The sequence below is a fragment of the Mobula hypostoma genome, chromosome 3, assembly GCF_963921235.1.
Source record: "Mobula hypostoma chromosome 3, sMobHyp1.1, whole genome shotgun sequence".
Taxonomy (NCBI): domain Eukaryota; kingdom Metazoa; phylum Chordata; class Chondrichthyes; order Myliobatiformes; family Myliobatidae; genus Mobula; species Mobula hypostoma.
This window is the reverse complement of record NC_086099.1, coordinates 219,215,508-219,231,408: the sequence shown is the minus strand read 5'-3', so window position 1 is coordinate 219,231,408 and position 15,901 is coordinate 219,215,508. Positions and strand designations below refer to the sequence as shown.

General features: G+C 43.8%; 1 protein-coding gene and 1 long non-coding RNA gene across 6 annotated transcripts in view; one reads left to right on the top strand and one right to left on the bottom strand.

The window, feature by feature from the left end:
• ccdc13 (coiled-coil domain containing 13) overlaps window positions 1–15,901 on the bottom strand; it is an 80,300-nt gene that overhangs the window by 20,658 nt on the left and 43,741 nt on the right. For all 4 annotated transcript variants that reach the window (XR_010017458.1, XM_063044528.1, XM_063044530.1 and 1 more), the window contains one exon: window positions 15,646–15,765. Coding sequence is in view for 3 of the 4 variants with exons in the window: in XM_063044528.1 (XP_062900598.1) it covers window positions 15,646–15,765 (120 nt within the window). In the remaining variant the exon portion in view is untranslated. The remainder of the gene's footprint in view (window positions 1–15,645; window positions 15,766–15,901) is intronic.
• The window catches only part of LOC134344548 (uncharacterized), a 147,716-nt gene that overhangs the window by 105,295 nt on the left and 26,520 nt on the right, over window positions 1–15,901 (top strand). The window lies entirely within an intron of this gene.

Here is a 15,901-nt window from a genome sequence, read left to right as displayed (position 1 = left end):
CACCCTTTTCACAAAGTCCAGGATCCAGTTGCAGAGGGAAGCACAGAGGCCCAGGTTTTGAAGCTTGTTGATTAGTAATGAGGGGATGATAGTGTTGAACAGTAAGCCATAATCAATAAACAGACATAGGTGGGCATTGCTGTTGTCTAGGTGGTCTAAGGCCAAGTGGAGTGATGTTGGCATAATCTCTTTAAAGCCAGACGGGATTGTCTAATTAAACATTAAACTACAAAATGAACACAATACCTGTAATGTGGAAAAACCACACAAGACACTTCACAACATTGTTATCCAACATAAACCAAACCCAATTCTATTATAGCAGTTAACCAAATTTGGCCAAAATCTTGGTTATGGGAGAGCACCATTACATAGAACAGTATATTCAGCCCACTGTGCTGTGCCAGTGTTGATGCCAATTTACACTAAATGTCCTCCTCCTGTGTATCATCCATATCCCTCCATTCTCTTTATATTCATTTGTCTGTTTAAAAGCCTCCTAAACACCATCAAACTGTTTGCTTCTACTTTTACCCTGATTATCCACTCTTCTACTACCACTCTCTGCGGTTAAAAAAATTACTTTCCCCTTACACTGCCTTAAACATACCCCTACCCTCTAAACTTAAAAGCATGTCTTGTGTTTTGATATTTCTATACTAGTCAAAAGATACTGGCTGCCTACTATCCATGTCTCTCACAATCTTATTAACTCTTTTTCAGCCTCTCATGTTCCAGAGAAAACAATCCAAGTTTGTTCAACCTCCCCTCATGGTGCATGCGCTCTAATCCAAGTAGCATCATGGTGAACCTCTTCTGCACCCTCTCCGCAGTCTGTACATCATTCCTATAACGTGGTAACTTGAACTGCAACAGTATTCCAAATGGTGTCCGACTGAACTTTTATTTACTGAAGCTGCAACATGGCTTCCTTACTTACACTCAACACTCCTGCCAATGAAGGGAAGTATTTCCATGCACCTTCCTTACCACCTCATCCACTTAAATAGCCGCTTTTGGTGAACTATAGACTTATGACCTGCTTTTTTAGGGCCTACCATTAACTGTGTACTTTCTCCTTTTGTTTGTCCTCCCAAATTGCAACACTTCAGACTTGCTTGGATTAAACACCATCTGCTACTTCTCCAACCATGTCTGTAACTGATCTACATTCCACTCTATCCTTTGACATTCCTTTACACAGTCCACAACTCCACCAATCTTGATGTCATCCACAAACTAGCTGGTACACCATCGCTCCATCTGCAAAAGGGAGGGTTTTCCCTGTGGCCAATCATTTTAATTCCACTCACCATTCCCATTCCGACATGTTGGTCAATGGCCTCCTCTACTGCAACGGTGAAGTCGCTCTTAGGTTGGAGGAGCAATATCTCACATTCTGTTTGGGTAGATCCAATCTGATGGTATGAACATCAATTTCTCCAACTTCCGTTAATTTCTACCCCCAGATTGATTCCTGGGATGGCAGGTCTTTCATATGAAGAAAGACTGGATGAACTGGGCTTGTACTCGTTGGAATTTAGAAGATTGAGGGGGGATCTGATTGAAACGTATAAGATCCTAAAGGGATTGGACAGGCTAGATGCGGGAAGATTGTTCCCGATGTTGGGGAGGTCCAGAACGAGGGGTCACAGTTTGAGGATAGAGGGGAAGCCTTTTAGGACCGAGATTAGGAAAAACTTCTTCACACAGAGAGTGGTGAATCTGTGGAATTCTCTGCCACAGCAAACTGTTGAGGCCAGTTCATTAGCTATGTTTAAAAGGAAGTTAGATATGGCCCTTGTGGCTACAGGGGTCAGGGGGTATGGAGGGAAGGCTGGGTTCTGAGTTGGATGATCAGCCATGATCATAATAAATGGCGGTGCAGGCTCGAAGGGCCGAATGGCCTACTCCTGCACCTATTTTCTATGTTTCTATGTTTCTCTTCCTCCTCTCTTTTTCCGCTCCCTATTCTGGGTCCCCTCATACCTCTTCTCATCATCTGTGTAACTAACATCTGCTACTGGTGCCTCTCCTCCTCCTCTTTCTCCCATGGTCCACTCTCAGCTTCCTTCTTCTTCAGCCCTTTACCCTTTCCACCTCTCACCTCCCAGATTCTCATTTCATTCTCCCTTCCCCACCCACTTACCTGGCTTCACCTATCACCTGTCAGCGTGTACTCCTTCCCCTTCCCCACCTTCTTATTCTGGCTTCTTCCCACTTCCTTTCCAGTCCTGATGAAGGGTCCCAACCTGAAACATTGCCTCTTTATTCCTTCCTATAGATGCCGCCTGACCTGCTGAGTTCCTCCAGCATTTTGTTGTATTACATTGCACCTACCTACATTTTCATCCAAATCATTGATATATATCACGAACAGCAGAAGTCCTAGGACTGATCCCTGGGGAACAGCATTGGTCACGGACCTCCAGCCACAATAACAGCCTTCCACCCCTTCTCTCCGTCTTCTATGAGCAAGCCCGTTCCAAATCCAAACTTGCACTTTAGCCTGAATTCCATGGATCTTCATCTTGTGAGTCAACCTACCATGAGGGACCTTATTAGTAGAAAGAGGTCTGGAGTGTGAGATGTTGGATGAGAAAATGACTGTAACAGAGGAAGTATTATCTGTTTAGCATGTTTGAAATTAGGTAAACTGCCAGCTCCAGTCGAAATAAATGCCTGATATTTAAAGGAAGTGAGGGAGCAAGTTTTTAAGCTGTTGTGATTACAGCACAGATAGGGTAGACAGTGAGAATCTGACATAGCTAGTGTAGACAGAATCTATTTCCTAGGATAGAGATATCAAGGGAGAAAGTTTAAAGGAATGTGTGGGACAGTCTTTGTTTTCTCCACACAATGAGTGGTGGGTGCCTGGAACAGGCTGCCAGGGGTATTGATCAAAGCAGAAATGACATTTCAGAGGCTGTTAGATATAGACACATGAACATGCAGGGAATGGAGTGATTTAGATTACGTGGAGACAAAAATAGATTTAGTTTAACTCAGCATTGTGTTTGGCTCTGGCATCAAGGAGCAAAGGACCTGTTCCTATGCTATACTGTTCTGTGTTTTATGTTGTACTAGGAGATCAGAGGACCCTTAATGCACCTATTTAAAAAAAAAAATGGGATAAACCAAGGAATTATAATAAAAAATGAAAATGCTGAGAAAACTTAGTAGGTCATATCACTGTGGAGAGGGATAATGATTATGTTGATGACCTTTCTTCAATTCCCTGGGGTCAGTAGTCAATGCCTTACTATTTATAGTAATATATTAACAAATTCAACTTAAGTGAAAGGGAAAGAGAAAGTTTGCACAAAGTTTCATCCTCTATAGATCCTGCCTGACCTGCAGAGTATTTTCAGCAGTTTCTGTTTTTAATCACGTGAAGGGTTTCTGGGTTCTTGTCCCACCTGGAAAATGGGGTTTCATATGCCAGGCTGCAGTTATAGACTTTAGTTCGGCATTTAGCACCATAGCCCAGAAAAAGGTGGGGAAACTGTCCTTGCTGGGACTCAACCCTCCCTCTGCAACTGGACCCTGCACTTAATGGAAAGGCCACTGTCAGTCTGTGTGGGCAGCAATGCCTTCAGTCCCATTACACTGAGCAATGGCGCTCCTCATGGCCGCGTGCTCCGGCTACTGCTGTTCACATGACTGTGTCGTAGGTTTCGGCTTCAACTGTGCTATCAAGTTTGTGGATGATACACCAGACGTTGGCCTAATCAACAACAATGATGAGACTGAGTACAGCGAGGAAGTGGACTACTGTGAGAAGAGCAACCCAAGTCTGAACATGGAGAAGGGCAAGGAAATCATTGTGGACTTCAGGAAGGTGTAGATGAACTATCCCCCTTCTGGATCCACAAAGCAATGTCCCCGTGGATCCCATGCCTCCTTACTTTCTCAATAAGCCCTGCATGGGGTACCTTATCAAATGCCTTGCTGAAATCCATATAATCTACATCTACTGCTCTTCCTTCATCAATGTGTTTAGTCACATCCTCAAAAAATTCATTTGGGCTTGTAAGGCACAACCTGCCTTTGACAAAGTCATGCTGACTATTCCTAATCATATTATACCTCTCCAAATGTTCATAAATCCTGCCTCTCAGGATCTTCTCCATCAACTTACCAACCACTGAAGAAAGACTCACTGGTCTATAATTTCCTGGCCTGAACAGGAAGGCAGATTATTATCTAAATGGAGTCAAATTAGGAAAAAGGGAAGTACAATGAGATCTAGGTGTTCTTGTACATCAGTCACTAAAAGCAAGCATGGAGGTACAGCAGGCAGTGAAGAAAGCTAATGGCATGCTGGCCTTCATAACAAGGGGAGTTGAGTATAAGAGCAAAGAGGTCCTTCTGCAGCTGTACAGGGCCCTGGTGAGACCACACCTGGAGTACTGTGTGCAGTTTTGATCTCCAAATTTGAGGAAGGACATTCTTGCTATTGAGGGAGTGCAGCGTCGGTTCACAAGGTTAATTCCTGGGATGGTGGGACTGTCATATGTCGAAAGATTGGAATGACTGGGCTTGTATACTCTGGAATTTAGAAGGCTGAGAGGGGATCTTATTGAAACATATAAGGTTATTAAGGGATTGGACACGCTGGAGGCAGGAAGCATGTTCCCGCTAATGGGTGAGTGCAGAACCAGAGGCCACAGTTTAAGAATAAGGGGTAGGCAACTTAGAACGGAGTTGAGGAAAAACTTTTTCACCCAGAGAGTGGTGGATATATGGAATGCTGTGCCCCAGAAGGCTGTGGAGGCCAAGTCTCTGGATGCTTTCAAGAAAGAGATGGATAGAGCTCTTAAAGATAGCGGAATCAAAGGTTATGGGGATAAGGCAGGAACTGGATACTGATTGTGGATGATCAGCCATGATCACAGTGAATGGCCGTGCTGGCTCGAAGGGCCGAATGGCCCACTCCTGCACTTATTGTCTATTATCTCTACTCCCTTTCTTGAATAAAGGAACAACATCTGCAACCCACCAATCCTCCAGAACCTCTCCCGTCCCCATTGATGATTCAAAGATCATCACCAGAGGCTCAGCAATCTCCTCCCTCACCTCCTACAGTAGCCTGGGGTACATCTCATCCGGTCCCAGTGACTTATCCAACCTGATGCTTTCCAAAAGCTCCAGCACATCCTCTTTCTTAATATCTACATGCTCAAGCTTTTCAGTCTGCTGCAAATCAGCACTACAGTCACCAAGATCCTTTTCCATAGAGAATACTGAAGTAAAGTATTCATTAAGTACCCCTGCTATTTCCTCTGGTTCCATACACACATTCCCACTGTCACATTTGATAGGTCCTATTCTTTCACGTCTTATCCTCTGTTCTTCACATACTTGTAGAATGCCTTGGGGTTTTCCTTAATCCTGCCCGCCTAAGCCTTCTCATGGCCCCTTCTGGCTCTCCTAATTTCCTTTTTAAACTCCTTCCTATTAGCCTTATAATCTTCTGGATCTCTAACATTACCTAGCTCTCTGAACCTTTCGTAAGCTTTTCTTCTTGACTAGGTTTATTACAGCCTTTGTACACCATGGTTCCTGTACCCTACCATAACTTCCCTGTCTCATTGTAACATACCTATGCAGAACTCCATACAAATATCCCCTTAACATTTGCCACATTTCTTCTGTACTTTTCCCTGAGAACGTCTGTTCCCAATTTAAGCTTCCAATTTTCTGCCTGATAGCCTCAAAATTCCCCTTACTCCAATTAAATGCTTTTGTAACTTGTCTGTTCCTATCTCTCTCCAATGCTGTTTGTAAAGGAGATATAATTATGATCACTATCTCCAAAATGCTCTCCCACTGAGAGACCTGACCAGGTTCATTTCCCAATACCAAATCAAGTATAGTCTCTCCTCTTGTAGGCTCATCTACATATTGTGTCAAGAAACCTTCCTGAACACACCGAATAAACTCCACCCCATTTAAACCCCTTGCTCTAGGGAGATGCCAATTGATATTTGGGAAATTAAAATCTCCCATCATGACAACTCTGTTATTATTACACCTTTCCAGGATCTGTTTCCCTATCTTCTCCTCGACATCCCTGTTACTATTGGGCGGCCTATAAAAAACACCCAGTAGTTATTGACCCCTTCCTGTTCCTAACCTCCACCCACAGAGACTCCATAGACAATCCCTCCATGACTTCCTCCTTTTCTGCAGCCGTGACACTATCTCTGATCAACAGTGCCACACCCCCACCTCTTTTGCCTCCGTCCCTGTCCTTTCTGAAACATCTAAAACCTGGCACTTGGAAGTAACCATTCCTGTCCCTGAGCCAATACAGGTGCACATTCCTTTATCCGAAATTCTGAAATCCAAAAAGCTCTGAAAACCGAAGTTTTTTTTTGCCAACAGCTGACGTCACTCAGGTGTGACGTGGCAGCACTAGCAGAGGCTGCCAGACATCAGTTGTGGCTCAGCGCTCGTACTGGTTACACGTGCATTTGCTGTTCGCTGATATTCGGTGTTCACTGTTGACTTTGTGTTTAATTTCACTGTGAAAATGTCAATAAGAGCTGCAGATACCCCTTTGGGTAACAATGAGAAAAAGAGAAGGAAGCATCTGTCATTATCAATAACACAGAAAGTGGAGTTACTGCAGAAGCTTGATCGTGGTGTGTCTGTGCAGCGTCTGACTGAAGAAAATAGTGTCGGAACTACCACTGTATATGATTTAAATAAACAGAAAGACAAGTTACTGAAGTTTTATAGTGACAGTGACATTCTACAATCATTCCAATAAGTCATTTACCATGTGTTTGCTTCGGTACATTTGAAGCTGTATATTTTTATGTTTTATTGAATGTTTTTGTTGGAAGTAAATTTTTTTTCTTGTCATTATTCCCTAAACAATACAGTTTAACAACTATTTACATAGCATTTACATTGTATTTGGTATTATAAGTAATCTAGAGATGATTTAAAGTATACGGGAGGATGTGCGTAGATTTGGTGCACCGCCGGGTCCTAAAGTCCACTGCACTGAGACAGGTTAAATAAGGGACTTGAGCACTTGTATTTTTTGGTATCGGTGGTGGGGGGGGGGTGGGTGGGGTCTGAAATCCGAAAAATTCTGAATTCCGAAATGCAACTGGCCCCAAGGATTTCGGATAAGGGATTGTGGACCTGTATTGTTAACTAATGTTGTTCTATTAGAACATAGACATAGAAACATAGAAAATCTACAGCACAATGCAGGCCCTTCAGCCCACAAAGCTGTGTTGAACATATCCTTACCTTAGAAATTAGCTATGGTTACCCCTAGCCCTCTATTTTTCTAAGCTCCATGTAACTATCAAGCAGGGAACAAGGGATAATCCAGGAAACTGTAGTGGGGTGAGTCTCGCATCAGTGGTAGGTAAGTTACTGGAGAGAATTCACAGGGATAAGATTTATCAGCATTTGGAAAACCATAGCCTAATTAGGGAGGACAGCCAGCATGGCTTTGTACAGGGCAAGATCTGTCTTACTAACTTGACTGAGCTTCTGGACGAGGTGACAAGGGTGATTGATGAAAATAGAGCTGTGGATATTGTCCACAGGGATTTTTAGGAAGGCATTTGACAAGATGCCTTACTATATGGGAGGCTCATCCAGAAAATTAATTCCATGGTAAATTGACTGTTTGGATTCAGAACTGGCTGGCCCATAGAAGACAGGGTAGTGATTTGAAGGGACTTATCTGGAGGTCTTTGATTTGTAGTGTTCTGCAGGGATCTGTACTGGGACCACTGCTGTTAGTGATGTATATAAATGACCTGGATGAAAATGTAGATGTGTGGGTTGGTAAATATACAAATGGTACAAAGATTAGTGGTGTTGTGGATAGAATAGAAGACTGGCAAAGAACACAGTATGGTTTAGATCAGTCGCAGATATGGGCGGAGAAATGACAAACTGAGTTTAACCTGGATAAATGTGAAGTGTTGCACTGTGGTACGTCAAACATAAATTGACAGTACACTGTTAAGGGAAAGACCCTTAACAGTGTTGATAAGTAGAGGGATCTTGGAGTCCAAGTTCTTAGCTCCCTGAACATAGCTACACAGTTTGATAGGGTGGTTAAGAAGGCATATGCCATGCTTGCCTTTATTAGTCAAAAGTCAGGAAGTTATGTTGCAGATTTATAAACTCTAATTAGGCTGCCTCTGGCGTACAGAATACAGTTCTGGTCGCCTCATTATAGGAAGGATGTCAAGACTTTGAAGAGGGTGCAGAAGAGGTTTCCCATGATGCTACCTGGATTAGAGGTCATGAGGTCATGTGCTACAACAAGAGGCTGGACAAACTTGGGTTATGTTCTTTGGATAGGTGGAGGCTGAGGGTGAACCTGATGGAGGTTTATAAGATAATGAGAGGCATAGATAGAGTAGACAGACAGTATCTTTTCCCAGGGTTGAAATGTCTAAAACCAGAGGGCATGCATTTAAGGTGATGGAGGTAATTTTAAAGGAGATGTAAGGGGCAAGTATTTTTACACAGAGTGGTGAATGCCTGGAATGCACTGCTTAGGGTAGAGGTAGATACACTAGGAACTTTTAAGAGATGTTTAGATAGGCATGTGAATGTGAAAAAAATGGAAGGATATGGATACTGTGTAGGCAGAGTAATCAGCTTAGTTGGCCATTTAATTATTAATTGGTTTGGGACAACATTGTGGGCTGAAGGGCCTGTTCTTGTACTGTATTGATCTATGTTCTCCATTTTCCATTTTCATGGGTGAATGCAATGCTACCATATATCACAGAACAGTACAGCACAATACAGGCCTTTTGGCCCATGATGTTGGCCTGACCCTTTAACCGACCCTAACATCAATCGAGCCCTTTGCTCCTACATAACCCTCCATTTTTCCTTCATCCGTATGCCTTTCTAAGAGTCTCTTAACTAACTCTAGTGTATATGCCTTTACCACCAACTCTGGCAGCATGCTCCATGCACCCACCACTCCCAGTGTAAAAAAACTTACCCCTGACATCCCCCCCTCTACTTCTCTCCAAACATCTTAAAATTATCCCCACTGGTATTAGCCATCCTGTCGTGAGCAAGTGTCCCTGACTGTCCACTGTATCTATGTCCTTGGACACCTCTATCAAGTCACTGCTTATTCTCCTCCACTCCAAACAGAAAAGCACTAGCTCGCTCAACCTATCCTCATAAAACATAAAGCACAACCCTCAAGTAAACAGAGTACAGTGCTTGAATTACACTGACACTGCAAATGCGCCCCCAGGGAGTTCAGAAGCCTCAGGCCTGAGGGAAGAAACTGTCTCCCACCCTGACTATTCTTGTTTTAGAAACATAGAAAACCTACAGCACAATACAGTCGCTTCAGCCCACAAAGCTGTGCTGAACATGTCCTTACTTTAGAAATTACCTAGGGTTACCCATACCCTCTATTCTTCTAAGCTCCATTAACCTATCCAGGAGTCTCTTAAAAGACCCTATTGTTTCTACCTCTACCACCGCCGCCAGCAGCCCATTCCATACACTCACCACTCTCTGCGTAAAAAAAACTTACCCCTGACATCTCCTCTGTACCTACTTCCAAGCACCTTAAAACTGTGCCCTCTCATGCTAGCCATTTCAGCCCTGGGAAAAGACAATGATTATCCACATGATCAATGCCTCTCATTATCCTGTACACCTCTATCAGGTCACCTCTCATCCTCTGTCGCTTCAAGAAGAGAAGGCTGAGTTCACTCAACCTATTCTCATAAGGCATGCTCCCCAATCCATGCAACATCCCTGTAAATTTCCTCTGCACCCTTTCTATAGTTTCCACATCCTTCCTGTAGTGGACAGTTCTCCAAGTGAGGTCTGACCAGGGTCCTATATAGCTGCAACATTACCTCTTGGCTCATAAACTCAGTCGCACGTTTGATAAAGGCCAATGCACCATATGCCTTCTTAACCACAGAGTCAACCTGCGCAGCAACTTTGAGTGTCCTATAGACTTGGACCCCAAGATCCCTCTGATCCTCCACACTGAATATACTAATACTATATTCAGCCATCATATTTGACCTACCAAAATGAACCACCTCACACTTATCTGGGTTGAACTCCATCTGCCACTTCTCAGCCCAGTTTTGCATCCTATCAATGTCCCGCTGTAACCTCTGACAGCCCTCCACACTATCCACAACACCTCCAACCCTTGAGTCATCAGCAAATTTACTAACCCATCCCTCCACTTATTCATCCTGGTCTTTATAAAAATCACAAAAAATAGCAGTCCCAGAACAGATCCCTGAGGCATATCACTGGTCACCGACCTCCATGCAGAATATGACCCGTCTACAACCACTCTTTGCCTTCTGTGGGCAAGTCAGTTCTGGATCCTATGCCTCCTTACTTTCTCAATAAGCCTTGCATGGGGTGCCTTGTCAAATGTCTTGCTGAAATCCATATACACTACATCTACTACTCTACCTCCATCAATGTGTTTAGTCACATCCTTAAAAAATTCAATCAGGCTCGTAAGGCACGACCTGCCTTTGACAAAGCCATGCTGACTATTCCTAATTATATTTGCAAATGTTCATAAATCCTGCCTCTCAGGATCTTCTCCATCAACTTACCAACCCCTGAAGTAAGACTCACTGGTCTATAATTTCCTGGGCTATCTCTACTCCCATTCTTGAATAAGGGAACAGCATCCGCAACCCACCAATCCTCCAGAACCTCTCCCGTTCCCATTGATGATTCAAAGATCATCACAGGAGCTCAGCAATCCCCTCCCTCGCCTCCCACAGTAGCCTGGGGTACATCTCGTACGGTCCCGGTGACTTATCCAACTTGCTGCTTTCCAAAAGCTCCAGCACATCCTCTTCCTTAAGCTCAAGCTTTTCAGGGTGCTGTAAGATATCCCTACAACCGCCAAGATCCTTTTCCATAGTGAATACTGAAGCAAAGTATTCATTAAGTATTTTTATGCATCAGGGTCTCCGGAATGCTGTATGGATGGGTGAGATCCTTGATAATACTGAATGCCCTATGTACACAGCGCTCCTGATAAGTGTTCCCGGTGGATGGTAGGGAGACCCTATGATCCTCTCAGGTGGTTTCACAGTTATTTGTGGGGTCTTCCAGTCTGATGCTCGGCTGCTCCCATACCAGATGGAGATGCCGCTTATCAGACAGTCTCAATGGTGCTCTTATAAAATTCAGTAAAGATGGGGTGTGGGGGCTTGCTTGCCTCAATTTCCTTAGGAAATGGAGGTGTTGCTGTGCCTTCTTATTCAGGGAGGTGATATTAAGGGACTAGGTGAGGTAATCCATGATGTGAACTGACAGGAACTTTGTGCATTTAGCTCTCTCAGTGGAGAGTTTCCCAGGGCTGAAATGGCTGCCACAAGAGGACACAGGTTTAAGGTGCTGGGGAGTAGGTACAGAGGAGATGTCAGGGGCAAGTTTTTTTTACGCAGGGAGTGGTGAGTGCGTGGAATGGGCTGCCGTGCAACGGTGGTGGAGGCGGATACGATAGGGTCTTTTAAGAGACTTTTGGATAGGTACACGGAGCTTAGAAAAATAGAGGGCTATGGGTAAGCCTAGTAATTTCTAAGGTAGGGACATGTTCGGCACAACTTTGTGGGCCGAAGGGCCTGTATTGTGCTGTAGGTTTTCTATGTTTCTGTGTTTTAATAGCAACTCGTCAGTTCAAAAGGACTTCACCCTTGGCTAGAGGTGACACAAAAATATTGGCCAAGGCCCCAGCAATCTCTTCTCTTGCCTTTCTCAATAACCTGGGCATATCCCATCAGGCCCCGGAGACTTATCCACCTTAATGCTCTTTAACAGACCCAACACTATCTCCTCTTTTACCTTGAAATGCCCTAGTACAGGTGGCCCCTGCTTTACGACACCTCGCTGTTATGAAAGACCTACGTTAGTTACCTGTTTTCGCTAACAGAAGGTGTTTTCACTGTTACAAAAAAAAGACAGCGAGCGCCCGAACAGCCAAACTGCTCCCCCGGAACTGCATTCTAGCCGCCATTGCTTAAATACGTGCTTTATCCCGCAAACAACAGGAATTCTGCAGATGCTGGAAATTCAAGCAACACACATTAAAGTTGCTGGTGAATGCAGCAGGCCAGGCAGCATCCTCTTTCTTCAGTTAGTCCTGACGAAGGGTCTCGGCCTGAAACGTCGACTGTACCTCTTCCTAGAGATGCTGCCTGGCCTGCTGCGTTCACCAGCAACTTTGATGTGTGTTGCTTTAGCCCGTGCTTTATCCCGATTTATTTTGTGCATCTGTTAGCAAGATGAGTTGTAAGGTATCGGAAAAGCCTAAAAGTGCTCGTAAGGGTGTTACACTTCGCGTAAAAGTAGACATAATTAAGAGTTTCGATCGTGGTGAACGAAGTAAGGACATTGTCCACGCATTGAACTTGCCTGCGTCCACCATTCGCACTATTTGTATGCAGAGAGAAAGAATTTTGAAAGTTGCCGATGTTACTGTTGGTTCTGCTCGTAGCAAAGTGGTCTCTCTTAGTCGGCATCCAATAATGGATAAAATGGAAAGTCTATTGCTTGAGTGGATTGATGGGTGTACAAAGCATGGTGTTCCGTTAATTTTTCTTATACTTAAGGAGAAATCAGTCAGTCTTTTTAATAAGCTGAAACGGAAAGCACTGGACGATGGTGATAAAAGTGTTGCGAAAGTGGAATTTAAAGGTAGTCATGGGTGGTTTGATCAGTTTCTGAGGCGAGGGCAGCTTCATAGTTTAATGTTTACCGGAGAGAGTGCTTCGGCTGATACTGAAGCTGCCGAAAAATTCCCAGCAGAACTGAAGATTCCGATAAGTGAAACTACACTGTACATACACTATTTCTACTTTATATAGGCTGTGTATTTTTATGTGTTATTTGGTATGATTTGGCAGCTTCATAGCTTAAAGGTTACTGGAGAGAGTGTTTCTGCCGAGAGCGCTTACACCATATTTCTGCCGTGAGATTTTCGCTGCGCTAGACAGTGCTGTAGAAAAGTATTTCGACTTTATATAGGCTGTGTATTTATCATATCATTCCTGCTTTTACTATATGTTACTGTTATTTTAGGTTTTATGTGTTATTTGGCATGATTTTGTAGATTATTTTTTGGGTCCCGGAACGCTCAAAAATTTTTCCCATATTAATAACTGGTAATTGCTTATTCACTTTACGACATTCCAGCTTACGAACCGTTTCGTAGGAATGCTCTACCTTAGGATAGCGGGGGAAACCTGTATATCAATACACTCGACACTGATCTCTGTATCCTCCACATCCTCTCCTTGGTAAATACTGATGTAAAGTACTCATTAATGATCTCACCCACATCGTCCACATCCAAGCAAATGTTCCCCCTTTTATCCTTGAGTTGTTCTATCCTCTCCCTGGTTATCCTCTTGCTCTTGATGCCTTGGGGTTCTCTTTAATCCTACTTGCCGAGGACTTTTCATGGTCTCTCCTGGCTTTCCTAATTCACTTCCTGAGTTCTTTTCTGGAATATTTCACTGCAGTTCTGACTTGTAGATGATAGAAAGTCTTAGGAGAGCCAGGAGGTAAGTCAATAGCACAGGTTAACCAACCTCTGACCTGCTCTTGCACCTGCAGTACTAATGTACTGATTCAGTTAATTTTCTGTTAACTAATATGCTAGGGCATTTCAAGGTAAAGACCATTAAGGTGGATAAGTCCCCAGGGCCTGATGGGATATGCCCAGGTTATTGAGAGAGGCAAGAGATTGCTGGGGCCTTGACCAATATTATTGTGTCCTCTCTAGTCAAGGGCGAAGTCCCAGAGGACTGGCGAGTACGATTGTTGTTTCATTATTCCTCTCGTGGTGGAGTCCAGGACCAGGGGGTCCAGCCTAAGAATACAAGGGTGTTCCTTTAGAACAAAGATGAAGAGGAATTTCTTTAGCCAGAGGGTGGTGAATCTGTGGAATTCACTACCACAGATGGCTGTGGAGTACGAGTAATAGGGTATATTTAAAGCAAAGGATGATAGATTCTTGATTAGTAAGGACATCAAAGATTACAGTAAGAGAGTGGGGTTGAGAGGGATAATAAATCAGACATGCTGGATTGGTGGAGAAGACTGGGTGGCAGTGTTAGCAGTGAGGAGGATGCTAAGAGGATGCAGGGTGACTTGGATAGGTTGGGTGAGTGGGCAAACTCATGGCAGATGCAATTTAATGTGGATAAATGTGAAGTTATCCACTTTGGTGGCAAAAATAGGAAAACAGATTATTATCTGAATGGTGGCCGATTAGGAAAAGGGGAGGTGCAACGAGACCTGGGTGTCATTATACACCAGTCATTGAAAGTGGGCATGCAGGTACAGCAGGCGGTGAAAAAGGCGAACGGTATGCTGGCATTTATAGCGAGAGGATTCGAGTACAGGAGCAGGGAGGTACTACTGCAGTTGTACAAGGCCTTGGTGAGACCACACCTGGAGTATTGTGTGCAGTTTTGGTCCCCTAATCTGAGGAAAGACATCTTTGCCATAGAGGGAGTACAAAGAAGGTTCACCAGATTGATTCCTGGGATGGCAGGTCTTTCATATGAAGAAAGACTGGATGAACTGGGCTTGTACTCGTTGGAATTTAGAAGATTGAGGGGGGATCTGATTGAAACGTATAAGATCCTAAAGGGATTGGACAGGCTAGATGCAGGAAGATTGTTCCCGATGTTGGGGAGGTCTAGAACGAGGGGTCACAGTTTGAGGATAGAGGGGAAGCCTTTTAGGACCGAGGTTAGGAAAAACTTCTTCACACAGAGAGTGGTGAATCTGTGGAATTCTCTGCCACAGCAAACTGTTGAGGCCAGTTCATTAGCTATGTTTAAAAGGAAGTTAGATATGGCCCTTGTGGCTACAGGGGTCAGGGGGTATGGAGGGAAGGCTGGGTTCTGAGTTGGATGATCAGCCATGATCATAATAAATGGCGGTGCAGGCTCGAAGGGCCGAATGGCCTACTCCTGCACCTATTTTCTATGTTTCTATGTTTCTAAGACTCGATGGGCTGAATGGCCTAATTTGCTCTTATTTCAGCACCTAAGTTACAGAGAAAGGTTGAACAAGTTAGGTCTTTATTATTTGGAGCGTAGAAGGTTGAGGGGGGACTTTGATAGAGGTATTTAAAATTATGAGGGGGATAGATAGAGTTGACGTGGATAGGCTTTTTCCATTGAGAGTAGGGGATATTCACACAAGAGGACATGCGCTGAGAGTTAGGGGGCAAAAGTTTAGAGGTAGCACAAGGGGGAACTTCTTTACTCAGAGAGTGGTGGCTGTGTGGAACGAGCTTCCAGTAGAAGTGGTGGAGGCTGGTTCAATATCGCCATTTAAAGTAAAATTGGATAGGTATATAGACAGAAAAGGAATGGAGGGTTATGGGCTGAGTGCAGGTCGGTGGGACTAGGTGGGAGTAAGCGTTCGGCACGGAGTAAAAAGGCCGAGATGGCCTGTTTCCGTGCTGTAATTGTTATATGGTTATATGATCTTATAACCTTCTGGTCAATGGTGATCTCCATCTCCAGGATGTTGATATGAGGGACTGGTAAAACTATTGAATGTCAAGGAGATGGTCATTGCTTGGCACTTTCATGGTCTTATTCTTACCTCTTCTGCAGGATGGTAACTAGTTCTGCTAGTTTGTCCCTTTCTACCTCTGCAGCTTGGTAAAGAGCCTTGAACTCTGTGCACTGTAACTGTAGAGCTTTCACATCGATCCCATTCACACTGTGGAAGAAAAGTAAGATATTAAAAATCTAGCATTTCATTCCTCTTAAATTGTTATTTAAATTTATACATCTTCTTTTTGTTCCTTTCCACCTAATAGTACAGTAAAACAAACTGGAGAATTGAACTGACCTAA